This window comes from Durotheca rogersii (assembly GCF_024521655.1).
Source record: "Durotheca rogersii strain YMJ 92031201 chromosome Unknown GGS23scaffold_27, whole genome shotgun sequence".
NCBI classification, from domain to species: Eukaryota; Fungi; Ascomycota; class Sordariomycetes; order Xylariales; family Xylariaceae; genus Durotheca; species Durotheca rogersii.
This window is the reverse complement of record NW_026251258.1, coordinates 287,706-311,311: the sequence shown is the minus strand read 5'-3', so window position 1 is coordinate 311,311 and position 23,606 is coordinate 287,706. Positions and strand designations below refer to the sequence as shown.

The following is a 23,606-nucleotide window of genomic DNA, read 5'->3' as shown; positions in this document are numbered from 1 at the left end:
AGAGGTGCGATAAACCCGGCAATCCACATCACCGCCACTTGCCAACACCCGCCGACACCACCACCGTCATCGTCGTCTCGCTCTCCCCTCCTCCCCTCTCTCGCCGCGATTCCCGACAACATAAACCGCCCTCGAAGACACCCTCCTCCTTCGATTGCCGGCGCCATCCTGCTGTGCCTCCCTTTTCTTCATGCTTTGCTCTTCGCTTTTCGAGCATGAATCTCCGGCGATAACGAATAACTAAAACTGCTTCCGCCCCTCCGCCGTCGATAAATAGAAAACATCTTCCTCCTCTTTTTCCCCCGGCGTCTTCTACTTCCTCTCCTTCATCGACCCCCTAGGAACCGCCCAGTCGCGCTGATCCGGCGCGCCCAACTCCGGCCACGATGGAGCACATCAACTTCGACATCAACGAGGCGCTCATGCATTACATGAGCGACCCTGCCGCTATACCCACCCCCGAGGCCGACAGCGCATTGGTCGATTGCGAGAGCGATCCCGAGTCTCTGTCCAACACCTCCTTGCTCAACCCGGTCCTGAACCCCATTGTCGATGCCGTCGCAGAAAACCCCGACGCCATCATGCGCAGCGCCTACTTTGACTCGCTGCAGTTCCTTCTCAAGTGTGCACCCAGATCTCCTGCCTCCCCTGACTACCCTCCGTCTTCGGAATCTTCCAGACTCAACTCCCACCTGCGAGAACCAATTTCTAAGCTGTTCCTCGAATCCAGATATACCCAGTTCCTGCCCACGCACGCCCTCAGCAAGATCTTCGACCTGATCATGAGCGGCCTGGCCGCCGAGGCCGACGCCATCAACCATGACCTCGAGAACCCCGACGAGCAGGAGATGATCGCCCATCATAAGTCGCTCCTCGAGATCTACGGCTTCCTGCTGCAGTGGACCATCGCCTGCGTCGAGACGAAAGCTGCCGAGAAGTCCTCCGCCGCCCCCGTGTCGCGCGCCAGAGGTAAGGGCGCCAAGTCCAAGGCGGCCTCGGCGAGCCGAGACAAGGATGGCAACTGGGACAGCGCCGCGCAGCTGCAGTCAGCATTGGATGTCATGTCCAAAGTCCTCAAGCTGAAACTAGGCAAGATCTTCTTAACGACGAGCGAACGCGATACCTTCATCGGCCTCCTCACCAGACCCGTATACATGGTCCTAGAGAGCGAGCAGAGAGTTAAGAACACGGCCATCAAGATGCACGCCTTCAAGGTCCTCTGCATCGCCGTGAAGCACCACGGCCACGGCTACGGTAAGCGCCGTGAGAACGGAGCATCGGGGATGCAAAGGTGGTCAATTGCTCGTCGCCAGTGCTAACGCGGCGAACGCAACAGCTGCGCAGATTTCCATCGTCCAAAACCTGACCTACTTCGAACATCTATCCGAGCCCATGGCTGAATTCCTACACATCCTGGCCGAGCAATACGACTATCCCCAGCTAGCGGACGAAATCCTGAGGGAGATAAGCAATAAAGAATTCAACACTAACGACACCAAGGGTCCGAAGTCGGTCTCCTCCTTCATCATCAAGCTATCTGAACTCGTCCCCCGTCTTGTGATCAAGCAAATGACTATGCTAGCTAAGCAGTTGGATAGCGAGGTATGTCCCGCCACCTCCGCGCGGGATCGCGCCGGGGTTTCGGTTTCTAACGTGCGTTTCTCAAGTCGTACACTCTGAGGTGCTCCTTGATAGAAGTCTGCGGTAACATGATCGCCCACCTCACCACCCAGGAAGAGCGCAGCGAGAACCACAAATCACAGCTGAATGCCTTCTTCGACGTCCTGGAGGAACGCTTCCTCGACATTAACCCCTACTGCCGGTGCAGAGCCATGCAGGTCTACACGAAGCTGTGCGAGCTCGAGCAGAAGTTTCCCAAGCGTCGACAGAAAGCCGCCGAGCTGGCCTGCAGAAGTCTCGAGGACAAGAGTAGCCACGTTAGGAGGAACGCGATAAAGCTCCTGGGGACTCTCATCAAGACTCACCCATTCACCGTGCTGCACGGAGCGCAGCTTTCCCGCAAGGACTGGCAGGAGCGCCTCGACAAGGTCGACGCCGAATTGGACGCCCTGAAGCCCCCAGCAGGAGAGCCCGGCTTGGGGGAGGACAAGGGCAACAGCACCGCGCTGGTAGACGAGCCCACCCAGATCGAATCCCCCCAGAAGCCGCGGGAGATGAGCGACGAGGAGAAAGCGGCGGCGGTCCAGAAGGCCCAGGAGGACGCAGCTACGTCAGAAGCTATAGAGAAGCTAACCCTGACAAAGAGGTATTACACCGACGCCCTCAAGTTCATCGAGGTGCTGCACGAGGCTACGTCTACTGTCTGCCAGCTTCTAGGGTCCAAGAACAAGTCCGAGGTGATCGAGGCGATGGACTACCTCGAGATCGGCAACGCCTACAACATCGAGGACAACATGGTTGGGATCCGGCGGATGATGCGGCTCATCTGGACGAAGGGCAACAGCGACGAGGGCAAGGGCGTCCAGTCGCATCTCATCGACTGCTACAAGCGACTGTTCTTCGAGGCGCCGGATAGTTTTAGTCCGAACGATGCCGCTATCTACATCGCGAGAAACATGATCAGTCTCACGTCGGGTACGACGCCGGCGGAGCTGACGAGTCTGGAGCAACTGCTCGCGACCATGATGAAGGGCGGCATGATCTCCGACCGGGTCATCACGAAATTGTGGGAGGTGTACGGCTTTCACAAGAGGGAGATCTCCCGGTCCCAACGGAGGGGTGCCATCATCGTGCTGGGCATGCTCGCTACCTCCTCCCCGGAGATCGTCGTCGGCGAGATGGAGACGATGCTACGAACTGGGCTTGGTGCGCACGGTAGAGCCGACCTCCAACTAGCCAAGTATACGTGCATCGCCCTGCGACGATTGAACCCGACCGGCCGTCAGGGTAAGGACTCCACGGTCACGTTCAGCCGCCTGCCCAACGAGCACGCCGTGCTGGCGAAGCTAGCCGCGATCACCGAAGTCCCAAGCGACAGCAAGGAATGGTTCGGGGTGGCCGAGCAGGCCATCAACGCCATCTACGTCCTCGCGAAGCACCCCGACGCCCTATGCTCCGAGATCATCCGGCGCAGGACCAAGACCGTGTTTGCCGCCAGGCACAAATCCCCTTCCTTGTCGCGGCCAGGGTCGCGCGACCAAGACGCCACCTTCACCGCCACCGCCGACCCAGGGGCGACTCAGGGCATCACGATGGGCCTCGATGCACCTACGCAGACCATCAACCGGCCGCCGTCGGAGCCACCGGCCGAGCCCAAGCAGAAGGCGGCGATCGCGCTGTCGCAGCTCCTCTTCGTCGTCGGCCACGTGGCTATCAAACAGATCGTGCACCTCGAACTGTGCGAGCTCGACTTCAAGCGGCGGAAGCAGGAGAAGGAGAAGGACGCGGCGGCTAAACCGGCCCCGCCGCGGCAGTCGGTAGGCCGCAGGGGCAAGACGGCGACGCCGGCGCCGGCGGCGGAGGAGGCGGGCGACGAGCTCGACCTGATCGGCGGCACGACGGAGGACGACTTCACGGAGGCGATGGCGCACATCCGCGAGCAGGAGCTCCTGTTCGGGCCGCAGTCGCTGCTGGCGAACTTCGGGCCGCTGGCGGCGGAGGTGTGCTCGCGCAGCGACGTGTACCGGGACAAGAGCCTGCAGGCGGCGGCGACGCTGTGCCTGGCGAAGCTGATGTGCGTGAGCAGCGAATACTGCGAGGTGCACCTGCCGCTGCTGATCACGATCATGGAGCGGTCGCCGGACGCGGCGGTGCGGTCGAACGTGGTGATCGCGCTGGGGGACATGGCGGTGTGCTTCAACCACCTGATCGACGAGAACACGGACTTCCTGTACCGGCGGCTGGCGGACCAGGACCTGTCGGTGAAGCGGACGTGCCTGATGACGCTGACCTTCCTCATCCTCGCCGGCCAGGTCAAGGTCAAGGGCCAGCTCGGCGAGATGGCCAAGTGCCTCGAGGACGAGGACAAGCGGATCGCCGACCTCGCGCGCATGTTCTTCACCGAGCTGAGCACCAAGGACAACGCCGTCTACAACCACTTCGTCGACATGTTCAGCCTACTGTCGGCGGGCCAGATGGAGGAGGAGCCGTTCCGGCGGATCGTCAAGTTCCTGCTAGGCTTCGTCGAGAAAGTATGTTTCTCTTTTTTTTCTCGTCTCCTCTCCCTTTACCTCACCAGCTCTCTCTCTCTCTCCATACCGCGAGACATGACGAATTGGGCGTTGCTAACCGCGGCACACTACCCGACAGGACAAGCACGCGAAGCAGCTGGCAGAGAAGCTGGCGGCGCGGCTGACGCGATGCGAGACGGAGCGGCAGTGGAACGACGTGGCGTTCGCGCTGGGGCTGCTGCAGCACAAGAACGAGGACATCACCAAGATCGTGAGCGAAGGGTTCCGCGTCGTGCACACGGCGGCGTGAAGGCGGGCGGACGAACTGCTGGGGCATTGCTTACGTCGAACTTGCTACGAAGGAGGGAAGGGAGGATAGAGTGTGGCGTCGGGGGGGATGCTGTCGGTTCGCGACCGCCAGGGCGAAGGAAAGCGGCCCACGATGGTGGGATCCAATGTGGGATCGTACAGAACAGGTCGAGGAGGCCTATAGCCGACGAGCAAATGAACGAACGAACGGATGAACGAAGGCCCACCGCGCGAGACTGCTACTGCGAGAGAGAGACTCGACTACGCCCCAACAGCTCCCCAGCCCGGCGCTTGCGAGCACTCTACGGGCGGCGCTGTAGTTCCCATAGACCGCGCGTACGCACCCCACGGGCTCGTCAGCGCCTCGGGGAATACTTGCCTACTACTCGCCAGCCAGCTTGCCGACTTCTCGACTAGCCGCGCCCCATGCACGCCGCCCACAAACGCTTGCGTCGCACGGGTACAGCAGCATGTAGACAGCGCCAGAGTGATCCGTTCGCGGATCGTACGGGCGAGACCGGGGGCGGGAGGGGATGGTCGTGTGGTGCGGTGCTGTACGTACGCACGCGCAGCGGCGCCGTATGTCTGCGCGTGTAGGTAGATGATTAGAAAGCTGTATTTACGCCCCCCTCCCCCCTGACTGCCGCGCTACCGCGCCCTCTACCCGCATGCCTTCGCCGTCGACAAGTTTCCTCGGCAGTCCGGGAGCGGCAGCGCCTAAAATACACCTACCCACAGTCCCCATCGGTGCTTGGCGCTCGCCGTCTGGCTACGTAGTTGATTGGCGTCATTTGGGCCGTCGCAGGGGTCGCGCTGTCTGTGTGCATGGGGGGAAGGATGTGTGCGTGTGTGTGTGTGTGTTGTGTGAGAAAAGAGCGCTGCGTCGTGGCGGTCCGCTCTGCGCGTGTATAGGGCGTAGGTGAAGGCGAAATCCGTCCGCTCGGGTGAAACGGGCGCGGGACAGCGAGCGATCGCGAGAATAGCAGCAGCCTGAAACGCCTTGGGGCCGACGTTTCGCGGCCTGCCTTGCCTCGGCCCTTGCGCCGTCGAAACCACGCAACAAAAATAAAAAGCCGCGGCGCCAGATATATATTAAGCTGCGGGCAGGGGGGGGGGGGGGGTCGCCATCGCGTCAGCTTAAGGAGCCGGCCGAGAACCTCGTCTGAGATACAGTGGCCATAGAATGTTGTCGCGCGCTGGCCCGATCCGCCAGCTTCCTAATGCTGCCCCAACCGCTTATGCGCGACGGGGCTAACCGCATGGCTCTGCCGCCGGCGAGCTCTCTCTCTCTCTCTCTCTCTCTCTCTCTCTCTCTTACTAACTCACTCTTGTCAGCGCTGCTGCTGTCGGGGGCGAATGGGTTTCCCGCCGCCAACAGCCCCCCCATCCCCTCCCCCCTCCTCTCCCGCAAGGGGACTCGGGGAAGCGAGCAGGGGTCGTCGCATCCCACTCTGACAGCTTCCCAGTCGGGTTAACAGCGGTCGGCCGCAACGTCACGTCGAGCAACCGAAGTGTACTGGCGGCTCCTCTGCCGCGAACCTCAAATCACCCCCCCCCGACAGCGCCTACCTAACCCGTACGGGAGCTTGGTTGGAGGAGGGAGAGGAGCGCGCGCTGCTTGCGACCATATGGCATGAGGGGGGGCGACGTTCGAGGTGCCGCGGCCCAGGGACGGGGGGGGGAGGGGTCGAGAGAGGCCGCGACGATCCTGGCGACGAGCCAGAGGGGACTCTTATTTCGGTTACTGGAAGCGGTGCGGGCTTATCGCGAAACAATCCTTCTACGCACGACGGGGACTGCGGTTGGGTAGGTAGGTGGCTGCTGGCAACCCAGCGCGAGATTTCCTGCCTGTCGACAGAGAACCAACATCGTCGCCGCCGCCGCCGCCGCACGCACGCACGCAACGCAAAAGGTCGTTGTCGCTTGCTGCTGCTTCGTCGAGACTGACGTGCCGGATACACGATCACACACACACAATCGCACACATACGCACACACGCCTCTAGGAGATACAGCGAGGGCGAGAAGAGCAGAGAAGGCGTTGGAAAAGAAGGAAGGAAGGAAAAAGGAAAGAGAAAAAAAGTGCCCGCTTCGGCGACGTGCGATTCCCTGCCAGACGTAGGCCGTCGGCTCATCTGGAGCTCCTCTTGCCGTCGTCCGATCGACAATAGCTGGGCTGTCCTACCGAACGTACCTGTTTACTTGCCTCCCTATCGGCCTGGCTGCCACCAGCAGCAGACCACCATCAACAAGCCCGCCCCCCGAGGGCAAAGTCTCCTCGACCGATTGATCGACGCAGGGCACCGCCGCCGGATCCTCCTCCTCCGCGGCTTCGACCACATCCGTTCGCTCGCTCGCTCGCTCTCCCGACCTTACTACGAGCACCACCACCACCGCTATTATTCGTACTCCTACTCACCCTCCCGCCCCGCTACTCCTCGCCACCCTCCATCATGAGACAGTCTGCGCTCTGGGCCGCGACGACCGCCGCCGCCACCGCCACCGTTTCCGGGGTGTGCAGCGTGGTGCCGCGGGCGCTGCTCGAGCCGGCGGGCGGCATGCTCGGGGCGGCGGACCTCGTCGCGCGCGCCGACACCCCGGTGCCGATCCCGCTGCACCGCGGCAAGGAGGGCGCGTGGTTCGTCGAGGTGGCCGTCGGCACCGCCGGCCAGCGCGTCCAGCTCGAAGCCCGCACCGTCGCCAAGGAGACCTTCATCCCGTCGAGCGACTCCGAGACCTGCATCAAGCAGGGCTGTCCCTACGGCAGCTGTGAGTTCTTCTCTCTTGCCCCCCCAAACCCCCCCCTTTTCGAGAAAGGAGGAGAGAGAGAGAGAGGAGGTGGCTAACGCGCAGCTACTTTCTTTCGTTCTACCCCCCCGGCGCAGTCAACAAGAGCCTCTCGAGCACCTTCGTGACCGACCCCCGCAACCTGACGTGGCGCAGCGACGGCGCCAACGGGACCCTGTTCCGCGACGACCTGACGGTCGGCGGCCTGACGATCCCGAACCGCGCCATGGCGCTCGGCGAGTGGATCGGCACCCGGACCCACGGCTACCTCGGGCTCGGGTACCGCAGCCCCCGCGGCGTGCCGCCCGACACGAACCTGTGGTACGGGCTCGTCAGCGAGGGCCTCGTCCGCACCGAGGCCTTCAGCCTCTGGCTCAACGAGGAGGGTGAGTCTTCCTTCTCTTCGCGTCTGCCTTCCTTCCGCCCCTCCCCAACCGCCTGTTGTTCTCGTAACGCTCGCCTCCCTGCCCCTCCACCGCATTGGGGCCAGCGCTGACGCGAACGCCTCGTCGCAGAGAACCCCGGCAACCTCCTCCTCGGCGCCGTCGACACGGAGAAGTACGACGGCGACCTCATGGTCCTCGACACGTACAACACCACGTTCAGCGACGACGCCGGCTTCTTCCCCATGGTCTGCCTGTCGTCGGTCGGCGCGGTCAGCCCGAGCGGCGTCGACGACACGCTCGGGCCCGCGGGCGCGCTGCCCGTGCTCGCGCTCGTCTGGACCAGCGTGCGCGAGATGTACCTGCCGGCGGACGTGGCGGTCGCCATGTGGGCGGTGGCGGGCGCGGAGTGGGACGCGGGGATCGGCGGGCCGGTGGTGCCGTGCGCGATGCGCAACAGCTCGGGCTCGTTCGTGTTCGGGCTCGGCGGCGACCGCGGGCCGCGCATCGACCTGCCGATGCGGCAGCTCGTCGCGGACCGGCCCGTGCTCATCCTGCCCGACGACGACGACGACGCCCACCGCCTCGGCCCCGACGCCCCCGGCCAGATGTGCGAGTTCCTCGTCCTCAACGAGACCGACCCCGCCTACTACAACCTCGGCGAGGCCTTCCTCCTCTCCGCCTACGCCGTCTTCGACCACTTCAACGGCAAGTTCGGCCTCGCCAGCGCCCGCCGCGACGCCACCGGCGCCGCCGGCCTCGCCGACGCCCAGCGCCTCGTCCCCTTCCCCGTCCACGGCGCCCAGATCCCCTCCGGCGTCCCCGTCCCCGGCCAGCCCAAGACCGTCTCCGCCTCCACCATCACCACCGACGTCGTCCTCCCCGCCGCGTCCGCGTTCGCCGCCGCCGCCGGCTTCAAGATCATGCGCAGCCCGACGATAGCCGCGGCGGGGGGCAGCGGCAACGACGGCAGCCCGATCGCCCCCGGCGCTACCGCCACCGCTTCTCCGGCTGAGCCTACCGTTCTGGAACCGATCTCCACCTCCTTCTCGCTGCCCTCGTCCACCGCAGACCCCCGCCTCGGCATCGACAGCGACGGCCTCTCCAACGGCACCAAAGCCGGCCTCGGCGTCGGCCTGACCGTCGGCGTCCTCGCGTCGGCGTTCTTCATCTTCCTGCTGTGGCGGCGGCGGCGCCGAGACCAAGAAGCCTCTGCCGCCGCCGCCGCCGCCGCGGGCAGCTCCGAGGCCCCCCACCCCGTCTACGAGAAGCCCGTCGAGACGCCGTTCCGCCCGCCGACCAACATCTACGAGCTGCCGGCGGAAAGGTTCCGCGCCGACGCCGACCCGACGCGGTCCGCCTCCGCCTCCGTCGGCCGCGAGGAGGACTCCGGGCCCGGCGTGTCCCCGGACGGCGCGGAGTCTCCCACCGCGATATTCACCCCCGCGGTGTCGCCCACGTCGGCGGCCCAGAGTCCTCAGTCGGAGCTCAACGGCCAGGGCATACGCCGGTACGAGCTCCGGTAGCGGAAGGTGGGTGTACAGATATTTATGTGTGTGTATATATAAGATCATAGGGATAGCGGGTGTTTGCGCGACTGCATTGCTTTGAGCTGCTTGCTACTTCATGAGGCATGTTTTGGAGACAGCTGGAACTCGGGGGGTTTTTTTTTCTCTTTTTTTGGATCTTCGATAGCGGTTGTAATAATGCCAACCATTCCATTCTTGCTCGAGCAATAAATGTCCCTGGGGCTCTCTGGTTGTTATTGCTGGCGTAAACTTCAGTCCGACGTGAAATCGCCGCGTTGCCGCGCGTCAGCGGAAGGAAAGCGTCGTACTCATTGCCTTCTCTGTCAGTCTATGTACAAATCCCACCGCACCGGCTTTTGGCGAAGCCCGTTTCGCGCGTACTCGGCGACGTATGCTTGCAGGTCCCACCACTCTAAACTCGTGTCGCATCCTCACTTCGTTATGTTGGCGGGCGTGACGGCGAAGGTGGGCCGCACGTATCTACGAGGAACGGGGGTTCTCAGCGCGAGCGTCTCGGCCCGGAGGGGAGGGGGGGATGGCAACATACCTGCCCGAGTTGTACACCTGGAGGTTCTCGCCGAGGAGCTCCTTCTCCCGCGCCTGGTCCGCGAGGTGTCTGCGGACCAGGTCGCGGTCCTCCTCGGCCTGGAGGAGCGGGATGAGGTGGATGCGCGACCACATCTTCTCGCGGGCGAGCTCGCTGCGGGGTCCGGGGGGGTTAGCTCCAGCTGCTTAATAACAACAGACAAGCCTTCGAGGCGCCGGTGCCAACCCACTTCTGCTCTCTGACGCCCACCCCCAGCTTGTAGAACCCGTACGTCATGATGCCTCCGATCGCGAGGAGCCACGTCGTCGGCCGGAAGCCCGGCGCCGGGATGTTGCGCTGCGCAGGACACACGGCCCCCCCCGGGTTAGCCCTGATACGAATGCCCGCCGAGCTGCGGTCGATAGCGCGCGGCGATCACATAGATAACTGCCTCCGCTGCTACGCCGCGGTCTCGCTTTTTCCGGAGCTAGCGTCGCCCCCGTGCGGAGAGAGAGGGGGGGGGGGGGGGGTGGGACGGGATGGGCACAACCGACCTTGTACTGCACGGGGCCGTAGCCCCCGGTGGGGGGCATATCCTGCGGCATGGCGGGCGAGAAGGTCTGCGCGCGCACGCGTACACGGTCTATATGGTGTCGATTCTTTCGTGGGCTTAACTGGGTCGGTTCGCGGGGTGCGGTGGTGTCGAGCAATGGGGGCTCCGACTCGTCGACGATGGGATGTCCACGGGACGGATGGGGAAGAGCGGGTGAAAATGCGTCGATCTGGATTGGCCGGGTGGGATGGGCAGAGGCGCGAGTTTTTGGCGGAATTTACGTAAGTCAGTCACGTGGAAGGCTTCAAGGATCACGTAAACAACCCGTGAGTCAGGTACCCTAGCGTTTCCCAGACGAGGCGGGATAGTATTACACGATGTTGGCACGATCCAAGATCACATAATTCATATCAAGCGGCATGTTGTCTAGCCTATGTGCATGTGCATGCCAGTAGGTACGTAGAGCGACACAACGAGGATGTAAGTCGGTAGAACGACCAAGAGAACAGGGGGAGGGGAGGAAGCATTTCCTCTTCACATTAAGTACACTGTTAGATCTACTACCTACATGCCGGCCTACATACTCGCCCTACCTCGGTAAAGCTCTCTCTCCCTCTCCCTGTCTCTCTCTCCCTGGTTCTCTCCCTCTCCCTGGTTCTCTCCCTCTCCCTGGTTCTCTCCCTCTCCCTGGTTCTCTCCCTCTCCCTGGTTCTCTCTCTCTCTCTCTGTCTCTCGCACGCGCGCGATAGGTGGGCGTGCCTTCGGATTGCCAACCGCGACAGGGGAAAAGAAAAAGGACTCGGTTGCCATGCTCTCAACGCGATATCGCTATGCAGCCAAACCTGCGAAGGGGGGAGGGGCCCCTCTACCCTGCCACCTCCTCTTGCCCGGTATAACTACGCCTGCCCGCCGAGTTCAGAACTCCAGAAGAAACAAAAATGATAACGCGACAAAACGAGTCAAGACAACTGAGCTAGCTTGTGCCCCGGGCTGGCCGGGACGGGAAGGCTGTTATTTGTCACCCTTTCTCGCCTTCGGCTTCTAATTCCGCCTCGAGCTCCGCCTCTAGGTCGGCAAAGTCGTCGTCGTCGTCGTCGTCGTCGTCGTCGACTCCAGCGTTGGCGTTGTCGTCTACATCGTTATCACCCTCGTCCCCGTCGTCGGCATTCGCGTCGCGCCTACCATCCTCCTCGTCGCCGGTGCCCATCGGCGTCGGTAGGCCGCTATCGCCCGCGTCCTCCTCGTCCGTGGCGTTCCGTACGTTCCGTAGACCCGTAGTCCTCGCCTTAGCGATGCGCTGCTTTTTAGCCAGCGCGCTGCCCGCGGCTTCCTCGGCCTCGCCGTCGTCTTGCAGCTTACGCTTCCGGCCCTTCGGTTCCTCAGAGTCCGTATCCGTCCCGAGGTCCGTGCCCTGCATGCTATCCATGTCTGAATCATCGACATCGGATCCCATGAATTCCTCGAGCTCCTTGTCGACGTCGCCCCACTCCATCCCCACGAGGCCGTCAACCGGGCTACGCTCGCCGTCCTCTAGTTCGGGCGGCATCACGTTGTACCTATCGTGGAACTCGTCCTCGTCGTCCTCGTCCTCGTCGCCATCGTCGTCGTCGTCGTCCTCCTCGTCCCCCGAGTCGTCCGCGTCGCCGTCCTCGAATCCGCCGTTCCCCTCGTCCTCGAACAGCTGTCGACCCGAGTTGATGATGGTGATCCTCGGCCGGGGCGGTGAAGCCGAGCCTTCTTCGAGGGGCGCCTCGGCGGCTCGATCGGACGGATGCACGTGCACGAGGTACGGAGCCTCGTCGAGCTTTCTCCATTGCATGATGGAGTCGGCAAGCCAGTTCTGGTTTACGATCTTGATCGTCGAGATGCGCGCCGCCTGTCGGACCTTCTGTGTTCGTGGCCGGGAGCTGCTGATGACGAGGTGGGTGATGTCGCTGCTTACGCGTGTCCGGATCTCGGCCCCAAAGCTTTCAGCGTGCATGCCAATGTCGGATTTGCGCGCGTCGACGCCCAGCGGCACGAGCCCCGACAGCACGATCCTCGCGTCTCGCAGAACTTGCGACTTGAGGAAGTTGAGAGTCGATCCCACGTCGGGGATGACGTCCGGCACGATATCGTCCGGCCGACGATGCGCGGAGCGCGCGTCGTATTGTTCGTAGAAGGAATGGTGTAGGTTGGTGAGGTGTTTTGTGAGATATACCAGCTCCCTATCGTCGTCGCGTAGAATGTGGTGCCGGTGATGCGCGGGACTCTCCGGGTGTCCGTTAGTAGAATGCTGCTGGCTATCACCATTCTCCGTCGCCGACTTCTTCTCGGCCTCGTCGTCCTCCCGGTCCAGCTCTTCCTGCAGGTGCAGCAGAGGACGGTCCTTGAGCTGCTTCTCCAGCGTCCTCTCTTGCTCCTCGGCCTGCAGCTGGAGCAGCGCGTCTTCTTCGCTATTATTTGCAGGTGTCTTCCCGTTCTCGGGCGCGGGGCTGGTCGGGTCGGCGCCGACGTCTGGCTTCCGGGCGTTGCCGTTCGGCTGCTTCGGCTCAGGGTGAGGGGAGGGTGCTATGATGTCTTCGCGTTTGGGCAGGAAGCTAGAGTTGATATCGCCGATGCCGGTAAAGAAATCGTAAGGTGAGACCTTGATCAGATTCGACCGGTTCCGCGGCCACACATCGGCGCGGTCGTCGATGACCACCACCATGTTGGTGCTGACGGGGAAAAGCCGCTGCAGGCTCTTAGCGGTCATGCTGCCGTTTTCGTCTCGACTGATAACGCGGTTACCGAATAGCTTCTGGGTAGGATCGACAATCTTGGCGATGTTGAGCGCGTAGGCGCGGGTGCCCATGGTGTAAACGTGCAATTCGAACAGCTCCGAAATGTTCTGCAGGAACTCTGCCAGACCCGGGCGCATCTTGATATAGTACCAGCAGCCGCTAGCGAGCCCTCGCGGGCCGTCGTCGAGCTGGAAGCTGCGCACGTCCTTGACGGCCTCGTAGTTCGGATTCGAGGGGTCGCGCTGCCACTCGCCGACGGTGGGCTCGATGCAGGCGTGGATGATGGTCTGATCCAGGTCGACGACGAGACTGAGCTTCCGATCCTTGAGCAACCGGCGCTGCAGTTGCATCTCGGCGCGCGTGGCCTGGTCCTGGCTGACGGTGAGGGCAACGTTGTCGTGCACCATGGCGACCGTGGCGCGTTCAGTGTCGAGCGACTCGGTAGCATAGCTCTGCTCCTTCATATCCTTCCCGCAGATGGCGCAGAGCCCGGCATATTGCACCTCGTGGCCACAGGTCTCCTCGATGACAACAAGATCTTGGTCCTTCTTGATCACCTCTCCCACCTTAACGCGCCATTGTTTTACTTTGCCCTCGGCAGGGCTATCCCAGTCCGCGACACCGGTCTCCTCGATGTCGTGCTCTTCGCCGAGACTGGGGTCGCCAACTTTGCGGGTATACCTGAAGGTGTAGCGGAGGATGGGTTCTTGTTTGGCGACGTCGTCACCGTGGTTCTTTAGGAACTTTGATATAGTGATGGGGTAACGGAGCCGAGCTCCTAACCGAAGGGTTTTCGCCATGTCGGGTGGCTTGGGAGGGTGTAAGGGCGGTCATGCGCTTAGGCACGAGCTATATCCTAGACAGCAATAAAGAGATCAGCATGGAGCGGCAGAGGAGATGAGATGGTGCCGTATCCGGTTGGTATCGAAATCGGATCCGACCAGACGGGGTAGGACTCGAGAAGGAGAGGTGCGAGAAATAGGCGGTGAGGTGGAATAAAGGCGAGAAACGAACAAAACAAAGCGGCCATTGTCACGGTGGATAAGAAGGGAGAGAGCGAGAACGAACACAGACACACACACATACACACATACACTGATCCAGGGTATGACGCGCCACCACTACGGATGACGGAAAGTGGGAAAATAGGACGGGTTGAGCTCGAGAGCCCCAGCTTTTCCCATTGCACCGTGGGAACGGGGATGGACGAAGCCGGTAGATTCTCTGGGATGACGGCGTCGCGCGTAAAAGCAGCGGTCGCGAGCGAATCCTTAGCAAGCCGGCCTCGAGGCGCTCGTGCACGACGCAGCTAGAGGCCCGACAAGCTCACGTGGTACGGCGTGCTTCGCGTCGGCGGAGCGTGGGCGGAACCGGCGAAAAGCCAACTCGCTCGGGATGGGTGCTGGCCGTAGCGGCTACTGACTACTGCGGCGCGTCGCGGGAGGGGGAGGGAGGTGGTGGTCGTGGTGGTTGTTGATGGTAACAAGGGAGAGCTGTGACCGACTCGTTCTCCGTCTACGGGGCGGCAGGTGGTCAGCGAGGGATGGGCAATGGACGGTCAGGTAAGGCAGGACAAGCAGCAGGCGGTCGACGGCGGTGATGGGAGCGCCGAGGAGCGATGGGGGGAATGGGGCAGCGATGAACTTGGGCCGGTGCCGGTGGCGGTACCGCGTAACCAGCTACCAATTGGGGGAGGAGACGGTTCGGTGGACCGGATTGCAGTGCAAGGTGAGGGCGAAGGGACAGCGCCCATATAGGTAGGGCCAAGCCCCCGGGGAACACGCAGCAGAGCTGGGCCAGGTACCTACCTAGCCTTAGGTACCTAAAGGTAGGCGGCCAGGTACTCGGTACATGGCGGGCGGCAGCAATCGTACCAGCGGGGCATCCGCAGACCGTCGGCGCACTCCAGCCCCGACCAGGACCACGACCAGGACCACGACCAGGACCACGACCAGGACCATGGCGGCGTCCGCGACGACGCTGCGAAGCTGGGTAGGTAGGTAGGTAGGTAAGGCATGGGTGCCGCAGGCCAGGCGACGGGGGCGTGCGAGCGGGTGATGGAGGAGGTGCCAGTGAGGCGATGGCCGCGATAGGGTGATGATGGCATTACCTGTCGGCACGGGGACGGTTGGATGGACGTGCGCATGCCGGCAACGCGAGGGAGGTAGCAGTACAAATGCACCCACCCACCAGCCGGCCGACATGCGACGCCCCGACGAATCGTATGTGCGCCAGAGACCGCAGGGCGAAGGAGAAGAAGGGCAAGAAGAATAAAGAGAAGAGGGAAAAAAAAAAGGCGAAAAATATACCCAGAAAAAAGAAAAAGAAAAAAAAGAAGCTCAGCATACCTAAGTAAGTAGGTTTTTATTCCTATCCCCTGCGCTCTCTCTCTGCTCTCTACCGCGTCGGGGACGGACGTCGACCACAAGCCGGACGGGACAGGATCGATAACCCGAGGCTCCTCAGGTAGGGAGGGAGGTACCATTCAGTTCGCTACCCTAGGTACCTAAGGTTACCTAACTGGTAGGCGAGGAGGCAGGTATGCGCGGGCGGCGGTGCTGCTGGCCCGGGCGCCTGTGCTGTGTGATGGATTGCCCTTGAGCCTCGAGCGCCGGGCTATAAGGGGTGCACGCAGACGGGACGTCAATCGGTGTGGTGGCCGGGCTCGACTAGGTTGCGGAGGTAGGTAAGCAGGGCCGGACGAGGGACGGACGGAAGACGAGAATAATAATAATCAAATCAGATCAAATAAAAATGCCGGACGGAAGGCCGTTGAGTCGCGTGCCCGACACGGAGCCGCGCGTTTCTTCTTTTCTCTCTGCCTTAAAAAGTCCCTGGGCAAAATCGTACATTTCCCCTTAGAACGTGCGAGTCTGCCTTGGGGATGAGGGGCCCCTTTTGTACTGCTGGGTGATGCGTGGCCCGGGCGCGCTGCTCTGTCGACAGCCCAAAAAACCCCTCCGCCCGTCCCAGTCCGTTTGCGGGCGGGGGGGGGGAGGCAGCTCCCGATCCCTCTCAGCATTGCTACAGGTACCTGACGTGCTGGGGTGCTGGGGTACTGGAGTACATCATGTCTACCCACCTCCTCCCACTTCTGCCTACACGTATATGTAACCTGCCCAGGTAGGTACCTCCCCCCCCAGGTACCTCAGGACACAGGAGCAGGTACATCCCAGATACCTGGTATGGGCCCCAGAGGCAAGTACCGGCCCGCGGTTGCGGCGAGCAAGTGGTACGTAGCAGCGGATACCTGATGCGTCTCAGACCCGTAGCCCCTGCTCCGTACCCGCGTACTTGGCGCAAATTGCCTTAGCGTGGCTGAGGCTCCTCCCATGTGATGTGGCTGGTGGCATCAACCCCCTTTTCTTCCTTTGTTGGAAGCGCTTCGGCTTTGGATTAGGAGGTTCGATGGGGATACATGCTAGTACTTTCTACCCACGCGCATCCCACTACCAAAGCCGCTCTCTTCTTCTTTTGTGCTTTTAAAAAATGTCCAAGAGCAAAGAAGCCAGATATCGAATCTATTCCCACATACCCCTCGCCAATTCCGCCATACTGCCAGGGCATGCATCGTCGCCACTGAACCCGCCAGGTACGCAGACGGACGCGTTGCGCTACAACCAAATCTACCGTCGCAACCAGGCAAAAATTAAAATACCAGGCATCGACGGGGGGCAAGTTCGTCACCACCCATCTTGTATGCCATCCGTTCATTCATACTACTGATACAGTCGATAGACAACGTAGCTTAGGCAGTCCTCTAGTCCCTCGTCCGCCTGCCCGTTTGCATTACCCGGGCACCCGTGAATTAATCCCGAACCCGTATACCAACCTGTGGAGTGCCCGTGCCATTATGCGAGAGTGAGAGAGTGAGAGAGAGAGGGAGACAGGGAGAGGGAGAGAGAGAGAAGGTGGGTCGGTAGGAGAACGGTGTAGAGATAAAGAGGGGGTTATTAAGTAGGACCGGACGCCGGCGCTGGCGATGCAGAAGAAAAAGAAAACCAAAAAAAAATGCAAGTCAGTCTATGTGCGCACCGCACCAATACACCGTAGGCAAGTGTAATAAACCTTGGGAAGGGCACGCGTTTCCGGAATCTCTCAACCAACCCATATCAGATATTTCCCCTTGCCTCTGCGGCCGGATGGTCCCGACGCAGCTGTCACGGTCTCGTCCCCCTTCGTCGCCCGGCAACCCGGGCGCTCCCCCCCCCCAGGGCTCTCCGAAAAAGGCTACCGGGCACCAGAGGCTTCCGAACTAGCCAATCCGGCAGGGATCCTCCTAGGAACCAACCCCGATTCGCGATGACGGAGCCACCTCCGTCCCGCTGCCGCTTCTGCCGCCGAGCAGCCTCGAGCCTAGCGCGGTCAACCCGGCCGCCCGGCTCCTGTCGACGTCCGTCCGTGGAAGGTCACTCTTCTTCGCGACGAGCTCGGGGTCGACATCGTCGCCTCCGACAAAAGTCCAGCTCTCTCCTTCGGAATCGTCGTTGCCCACGGTGCCGTCAGAGCTGCCGGTGGTCCCGTTCTTGCCCGTCTTAGCCACGATCAGGTTCTTGGCGTATTCGAGATCTCGGTAGATGGATTGGATAGCCGTGTCCACGCCGCGCTCCTGTCCGCCATACTGTCAGTCACGTAACGATCCAAAGGACGTGCCCGCCGAGGTAGACTCACCTTTCGAATGGTCTCGCCGAGCACGCGGGCCTTGACAATCATTCGTTGACTGTGCGTGGTTTCCCATAGCGCCCTCGCGAAGCTGTTGGCGCCCCATTTTCTTAAGCAGATGCCCACGCCGAGGTCTTCGACGCGGCTGCCGAAGAAAAACTGGTCCCCGAAGAAGGGTCGGATTATGGTGGGGATTCCCGCCCGTAAGCTCGCGCCCGTGGTTCCGGAGCCGCCGTGGTGAGCGGCCGCGTCCATCTGGGCGAACAGCCAATCGTGGGGCGCGCTCTTGATCTGGAATATCTCGGGCGGGAGTGCTTGTTCCGAAACCGCGGCGTCTTTGCCACCGAGGCGGTCGGACCACCCTTTGGATAGCACGCACCGAACGTCGGCCTTCTGCACAGCGTCGATAACCTCTTGCGTCATCTTGGCCGGGTCCGGTACGATGATAGAGCCGAACCCAACGTAGACGAGCTTCTTGTCGTCCTTGCGTGCTTGCTGGATGAAATTTCTGAGATCCTCCGGCGGGGTCCATGCAGTAGCCTCATCCAGGAACCAGTAGCCCGTGACACGAATCCAGTCGCTGTAATCCAGCGGAGGTGCCACGACCGCAGGGGAGAAGTTGTAGAGGAAGGGGACTTTGTTCGGCTGCATCTTTTCCAGGTTGGTACTTGGCAAACCGAGGACATTGTTCCGCCAGCGGTTAACCTGGTGCGCCGTCGCCTTCCAAAATACATTGTCGAACATGACGTACGTCACGTAGTTGTAGGCGCCGCCCATCTTGTGTTCCGGCATGACAAACGCGTGGGGGTAGGCCCGCGTGCGGGTCCACGGCATCGTAAAGGCTCGGAAGTACGGGATACCTAACGCCTCCGCGATGTGGATGCCGGCCATGGCGCTAGGGCTCTCGATCAGAAGGTCCGAACCCTGGCAAGCGGTGTAGGCCGATACGAGAAGCTCGTCCAGCCAGCCCCGGAATTTCGAGTTAGCTTCTTTCAAGAACGCCCAGGTAAAGGTGCCATTCTGGATGCATATGCGCATGAGCTCGCTGGGGTCGCCTTCGACGGGCGCGAATTCGATGCCGTGGCCCTCGATCCAAGTTCTGAACTCGGCGTGGGTGGCTATCCGGGGCCTGTGGCCGTCAGCAAGCAGTCCCTTGCAGAGGGCAATATACGGCTGAACATCGCCTCTGGAGCCTATAGTCAAGCAGGTAACTCTCATCGACTGGGACGGCTTGAAGTTGAGGAACGACGCCTTGGGGTCGTCGAAAAGGATCGTGGGGGACGAGTCGCTTATACAAGACGTCTCACGGGGCATCTTGAGGTCATGCTCGGTGTTCTCCTGAAGCCTGGCTTCGTTGAGGGCGTCACGCTCCGCCATGGCTTCGTCTACGTAGTCGTGGCCTTCTTGATCCAGCAGGCCAGCCTCTCGGAGATAGCGTGTGGTCTCGAGGTTCCGCAGCAGGGTAACTGTGCAGTCGTCCCGTATCTCGGCTTTGGTGAATTCAAAAAACAGTTCCTCGTGCCCGCTGATCACGACAACCAAGCCCGAGTATCCAAAGCGGAACCCCTTCTCCTTTTCGGCGGTCTCGATATCCTTCAAGGGCAAAATTAATTTCGTCCGCGTCCCGGGTAGCAAGCTGCGGAAGCAGAAGTGGCGATCGCTTATGTAGATCTTGCCATAGAGAGGTAAGACGCGAACTATGTAGCCGTAGTAAACCGCTTGGAGCTTCTCCGTTTCCGGGAGCGCGAAGTGCGCGCGAAATCGGTCCATGTCGATGCCGTTACCAGCGTCGTCGTCCAGCTCGCCATCGGGCTTCAGGGTAGCAGTCTCGTGATAATGTTTAGGCCCGCCTTTCCACATCCCCGACACCTTCTCCACGTAGCCCATCGACTCGGTCGCTAGCAGGCTGCTGACCTGGCGGCCCGTCTGATTCAAATAGTTAGCGAACAACCCCGCCCGTTGTAAAGGGTACGCCCCCATCTTGGCTATTCCTCGGAGTCCTTGCGCCGTCGCGGATGGGGCTTGGTCAGACCTCTCACTCGCGCCAAGATCATCGACGTGTCCCGTGGTGGCAGCGTGATGCACGTGGTAAGGCGAAAATTCTGTCGGCTTATCATACAAATGACCCGCGCCGGAAGATTTATCTCTCCTAGAGGCGCGCGAGGCGGAGGTCGAGCGGCGAATGGTAGGCCTGTGGAACACCTCGCTACCACGCAATATCTGGCTGCCAGAGGGGTCATCGTTTGACGACGACGCCACGGCGGACGTGCTAGGATCCTCAAGGGACTGAACTAAGGACTCGGATGATTCCGGTTGCTCCTGAGGCGGAACGCTCCCGTGGGCGCGGTGTTTGCTAAGTGAGCGGCGAGCACTAAAACTCCGACGAGGCGCATCCTGGGTTAGGGTATCGGGGTCGAGGCTTCGTCGCCCAAACTGGCGGATCGCGTCGAAGCTGCTACGAGTCGCCTCGGTGCTGGCTCGAGGGCTCGATTCTCGGGGGCTATGGGGAGACATGGGAACCAATGTTGCCCTCACATGTTCGCGAAGCCTGGGCGATCTCAAGTCGAGAGCGGCAGGTCCATTACTGCGCCGAGCACTAATAGAGCTATGGCGGGTGGGGCCTTCACCCACCACGAGTTGGGAAGGTCTTAATTCCGCGGTGTTCTTCGCCTCCTGCTGTTTCGAAGCGCCGTCCACCAAGATCTTGAGGACACTGATGGCGTCTTTGCTGAAGCTGAAGAAAGAGAAAAAGTACTACTCTCGTTAGCAAACAAGCTGCTCGTCCACGTAGGCATCCGACGGATTTCTTACCTCGTCTATCGCGTACGTGTCATCGTTATCGATCACGCGGATCTTACAAGTATCGGCGAACTCTATCATCTGGGTGTCCTCGACATCTATGACATTGTCGATCGGGAGGGAAATCTTGACGCTGTCGCCGTCGTTGCGGGATCTAAATATGACCCGTTGCAAGCTCTTGACCCATTCCTTAGCACTCGGGGCGCTGTCGGCTTTGAGGTAGTATGTCCGGTGATGCGTGACAACGGAAAAGTACAAGCCATCTTTCTCCTTCTCGTCGATGCTGGCCGAAATGGCATAGCTTAAGTCGATCTGGCCGTACGGAAAGTAGAGGTTGGCTACGTCTCGGTAATAAGCCAGCACATCCCCTTTCAGGCGGAACCAATAACGGTTGTACTTGGGGTTCCTTTTGCCGCTCTTCGACAAGTACCCTGATTTAGCAACTTCGTGCTATCCCCGGCATTAGCACTGTTCCTGTATGTGAGCTGTAGAGAGGGCGGCATACCGCTTTCTTAGGCAAGTAGGCATAGAAGCAGATGTGCTTAGCAGTGATGTACATGTAACCCTGCAATAGCACGCTTTGGAGTAGCCAGCAAGGATATTCTAGACGGCGAGGTTAGCAGGTACGCCGTAACAAATTTGAAGCTAGGTCAAGCTAGCACTGGAGAAATACCTTGGATGACTTCCTCGGGTTCGTCAAACTCGAATATCCGCTTCAACTGCCGAGCCAACCTGCTAGGTCCGGGGTCTTCGCTCTCCCCCCTACGGTTGTCGCCCGATAGCCTTTCGAGATCGAAACTCGGCCTCGAAGACATCTCTGCTTTTGCGTTGAGCATTCTGCTCATGACAGGGGCAATTCGCTCTTCGCGGTCGACCTGGGTCGCGTCGAGCGTGGGCGACGGGACGTCGGCAATGGGAGAGCCCACACTCTCGACGTCAGCGTCGGGGCTCGAGTCGGAGGGTCGGGTACTGGCGGATCCGTCATGTTTGAGTCTGCTGCGCGGCGACAAGCGTGAAAAGGGGCGTAGCAAGTGCTCCGATAACCTCCTCTGCTGCTTCTCGCTTTTTTGTTTTCTTGAACGGCTCCGCTCCAATATGGTGGTCTGCGAGACTCGTTCCGGTATTCTGCTCTTTTTCGGACGGTCGCCCTGCTCGGCATCTTCATCGTCGTCGCTGGACTGGTTGTCAAATCGATCGTTGAAATCTGCGGTGGAACCGGCGGCGGCAATCAGTCCGAAAATCGACTGGTTCATGTTCATGAACATTTGGGCGCCCTGGTGAGGCGGGAAGACGTCTTCGTCGGCGTCATCCCCATGGTCTTTGAGGCGGTCGGGAAGCTCCATGGTCGGATGGCGATCCTCTTTGTGCCTCTTATGAAGCTTTTTACTAACGTGCCTCTGTGCGGCGCCGTCCTCTGATGACGGTGCCATGGGAAGAGAGGCGGGAGTCGAAGGAACGGCAAACCCGAAGGAAAGGAAAGGTCACAGCAGGCTACAAGGCGAGCGACTTGTGCACAGGCCGCACGGCTCGGACAACTTTGGATTCGCGGACGCTATCGTGGAAATCAGCGGTGCCCAGGGCTTGGCTCCACACAGACCGGCCGGAGACGAATGGGAAGGCGACACGGCTACCTAAAGCCGCACGGGCAGCGGCGCCAAGGGGCTCAAAAGCTTGAGGAGAACAAAGCTGCCGGAAGGTTGTCGCAAAAGTAGTCGGGTGAAGCGGGCCCGTTGATCCAGGCGGTGGAATCAGCAGCGCAGACGCATCGTCGAGGTGGCAGACGGCGATGGAGATAGGAGGAGGAGAGAAGAAGTATGGGAGACTACTCGGCGAAGCGGGATAGGACGGGTAGATAAGCAGCTAGGTAACTAGACGGACGGGCAGCCGGACGGACAGGAAACCAAGCGGAGAGGCAGCGAGGCCGACAGTAGTAGGTAGATAGGGAGGCGCGGTAAGCAAGAACCCGTCAGCGGATAAGGCGCTGTATGCTCGTTTCCGAGCGCAGGGGCACGGCGGATGACCAGATCGGGACGGGGCTAGACGATTGGGTGTTGGATAGGTGAGGACGGCGAGCTGGGCATGCGGATGGATCAACGGATGGGACAGGTCGGACAGCAGCAGATTAGGTATGTATCTGTGCACCTGCGTAGGATCCCAGATGTAGGAACAAAGGCGGAGGGATGGATCGGGGAGAGAGTGTGGTGATGGAAACGCAGATACATATGCAAATGGGACGGGACGGATGAATGGGGATGGATGGTGGAATCGACGGTATTGAATATGCAGGGTTACCTAATGGACATGGATCCGGCTAGGGGCTTGACCTCCCGGGGATTATCTCGAGTTTATACCTGCCTGCCTACCGGTATGTAATAGAGGGCAGGTACCTGCATGGCGGACGTACGTCTACCTAGGTACCCAAGAAGTACCTAGGTAGCAAGGTATCTTATACAGAAGCCCGCCCGAGCGGTATTACCTTCTATGTTTCGAGCATAATGGCTTGCCAGCCTAAGGTAAGCCTTCTTATTATCGGCCTCGAGGCACACAGCAGTTCGGGTCTAATAACCTGCCTGTCCTTGCATCAGATATTGGTATTACGGACATACAGGTCTGTAGTAGCATTGTATAAGGACTACCCGTAGGTACCTCCTCTAACGATGAATTTCAGTCCTCGGGTGGGGGTAACAATGGAACCTAAGTACCTACCTACCTAGATTAGGTACCTCTACCTGCTTCCCTCACCTCGAGGCGCCGAGCCGAGATGACGTGGAGCGCCAGTCTGCCCTGCGAAAGGCACCTGTTCATTGTACATATGACACCCCTGAACTGGAACCCTTCCACAACCGGGTATCCACCGCGCACTTGGATCGTAGAGGAGGTATGTAGGTGACATGTACACGTACATACATTTGCATTGTTGCTCGACACACCTCGGGTGCCTGTACCAATCTAACTTCTGCTACCGCGCATAGAACCGTGGTGTGACCGGAGAACCCCCTCAGTTGTCATGCTCCCTCGTTGCTTTCCCCCCCCTCCAGCCCGTGCTGGACCGTGTATAATATACCTACCTACGAACATCTAACAACTTCGGTGCTCTTCTAGCTTAGCTAGGTACCTCTGAAACCGAGCTTAGGTGACCAGGTACTAGGAGGTGTGAATTGAGTCAC

The 23,606-nt window shown here is 60.6% G+C and overlaps 6 protein-coding genes across 6 annotated transcripts; 2 read left to right on the top strand and 4 right to left on the bottom strand.

Moving 5' to 3' along the window:
• Nucleotides 1-386: 386 nt before the first annotated feature.
• On the top strand, nucleotides 387-4,440 carry GGS23DRAFT_607186 (condensin component; the record flags this gene model as incomplete). The annotated part of the gene is made up of 5 exons (XM_051520010.1): nucleotides 387-622; nucleotides 731-1,254; nucleotides 1,337-1,602; nucleotides 1,668-4,151; nucleotides 4,270-4,440. The coding sequence occupies 5 exons, from the start codon at nucleotides 387-389 to the stop codon at nucleotides 4,438-4,440; spliced, it is 3,681 nt and encodes a 1,226-aa protein (XP_051368683.1).
• A 1,942-nt stretch (nucleotides 4,441-6,382) lies between these two features.
• Nucleotides 6,383-9,622, top strand: GGS23DRAFT_257198 (aspartic peptidase domain-containing protein). The gene is made up of 3 exons (XM_051512318.1): nucleotides 6,383-7,207; nucleotides 7,324-7,611; nucleotides 7,741-9,622. The coding sequence occupies exons 1-3, from the start codon at nucleotides 6,892-6,894 to the stop codon at nucleotides 9,132-9,134; spliced, it is 1,998 nt and encodes a 665-aa protein (XP_051368682.1). The 5' UTR covers nucleotides 6,383-6,891; the 3' UTR covers nucleotides 9,135-9,622.
• On the bottom strand, nucleotides 9,376-10,440 carry GGS23DRAFT_257148 (NADH-ubiquinone oxidoreductase subunit). The gene is made up of 4 exons (XM_051512317.1): nucleotides 10,218-10,440; nucleotides 9,914-10,020; nucleotides 9,685-9,837; nucleotides 9,376-9,617 (listed from the first exon to the last, which is right to left on the bottom strand). Exons 1-4 carry the CDS (start codon nucleotides 10,266-10,268, stop codon nucleotides 9,569-9,571), a joined length of 360 nt encoding a protein of 119 aa, XP_051368681.1. The 5' UTR covers nucleotides 10,269-10,440; the 3' UTR covers nucleotides 9,376-9,568.
• Nucleotides 10,441-11,130: 690 nt separating this feature from the next.
• GGS23DRAFT_257098 (uncharacterized protein) lies at nucleotides 11,131-14,268 on the bottom strand. Its single transcript, XM_051512315.1, has 2 exons — nucleotides 14,065-14,268; nucleotides 11,131-13,834 (listed from the first exon to the last, which is right to left on the bottom strand). The coding sequence occupies exon 2, from the start codon at nucleotides 13,776-13,778 to the stop codon at nucleotides 11,235-11,237; it is 2,544 nt and encodes an 847-aa protein (XP_051368680.1). The 5' UTR covers nucleotides 13,779-13,834; nucleotides 14,065-14,268; the 3' UTR covers nucleotides 11,131-11,234.
• Nucleotides 14,262-15,864, bottom strand: GGS23DRAFT_257136 (uncharacterized protein). Its single transcript, XM_051512316.1, has 2 exons — nucleotides 14,787-15,864; nucleotides 14,262-14,493 (listed from the first exon to the last, which is right to left on the bottom strand). Exon 1 carries the CDS (start codon nucleotides 15,461-15,463, stop codon nucleotides 14,801-14,803), a length of 663 nt encoding a protein of 220 aa, XP_051368679.1. The 5' UTR covers nucleotides 15,464-15,864; the 3' UTR covers nucleotides 14,262-14,493; nucleotides 14,787-14,800.
• Nucleotides 15,865-17,247: 1,383 nt separating this feature from the next.
• GGS23DRAFT_257038 (glycosyltransferase family 1 protein) lies at nucleotides 17,248-22,163 on the bottom strand. Its single transcript, XM_051512314.1, has 5 exons — nucleotides 21,113-22,163; nucleotides 20,945-21,042; nucleotides 20,452-20,889; nucleotides 17,650-20,394; nucleotides 17,248-17,587 (listed from the first exon to the last, which is right to left on the bottom strand). Exons 1-5 carry the CDS (start codon nucleotides 21,867-21,869, stop codon nucleotides 17,258-17,260), a joined length of 4,368 nt encoding a protein of 1,455 aa, XP_051368678.1. The 5' UTR covers nucleotides 21,870-22,163; the 3' UTR covers nucleotides 17,248-17,257.
• Nucleotides 22,164-23,606: the final 1,443 nt, after the last annotated feature.

Bases quoted from the DNA above. Each gene is read 5' to 3' on its own strand.
- GGS23DRAFT_257198 (XM_051512318.1), top strand. From the start codon at position 6,892: ATGAGACAGTCTGCGCTCTGGGCCGCGACGACCGCCGCCGCCACCGCC. The intron at 7,208-7,323 runs GTGAGTTCTTCT...CCCCCGGCGCAG, and splicing joins GGGCTGTCCCTACGGCAGCT to TCAACAAGAGCCTCTCGAGC. The intron at 7,612-7,740 runs GTGAGTCTTCCT...GCCTCGTCGCAG, and splicing joins CCTCTGGCTCAACGAGGAGG to AGAACCCCGGCAACCTCCTC.
- GGS23DRAFT_257148 (XM_051512317.1), bottom strand. From the start codon at position 10,268: ATGCCGCAGGATATGCCCCCCACCGGGGGCTACGGCCCCGTGCAGTAC. The intron at 10,021-10,217 runs GTCGGTTGTGCC...TGTCCTGCGCAG, and splicing joins ACGGCCCCGTGCAGTACAAG to CGCAACATCCCGGCGCCGGG. The intron at 9,838-9,913 runs GTGGGTTGGCAC...CGGACCCCGCAG, and splicing joins GTGGGCGTCAGAGAGCAGAA to CGAGCTCGCCCGCGAGAAGA.
- GGS23DRAFT_257098 (XM_051512315.1), bottom strand. From the start codon at position 13,778: ATGGCGAAAACCCTTCGGTTAGGAGCTCGGCTCCGTTACCCCATCACT.
- GGS23DRAFT_257136 (XM_051512316.1), bottom strand. From the start codon at position 15,463: ATGGTACCTCCCTCCCTACCTGAGGAGCCTCGGGTTATCGATCCTGTC.
- GGS23DRAFT_257038 (XM_051512314.1), bottom strand. From the start codon at position 21,869: ATGGCACCGTCATCAGAGGACGGCGCCGCACAGAGGCACGTTAGTAAA. The intron at 20,395-20,451 runs GTAAGAAATCCG...TAACGAGAGTAG, and splicing joins ACACGTACGCGATAGACGAG to TACTTTTTCTCTTTCTTCAG. The intron at 17,588-17,649 runs GTGAGTCTACCT...TATGGCGGACAG, and splicing joins TCGGCGAGACCATTCGAAAG to GAGCGCGGCGTGGACACGGC.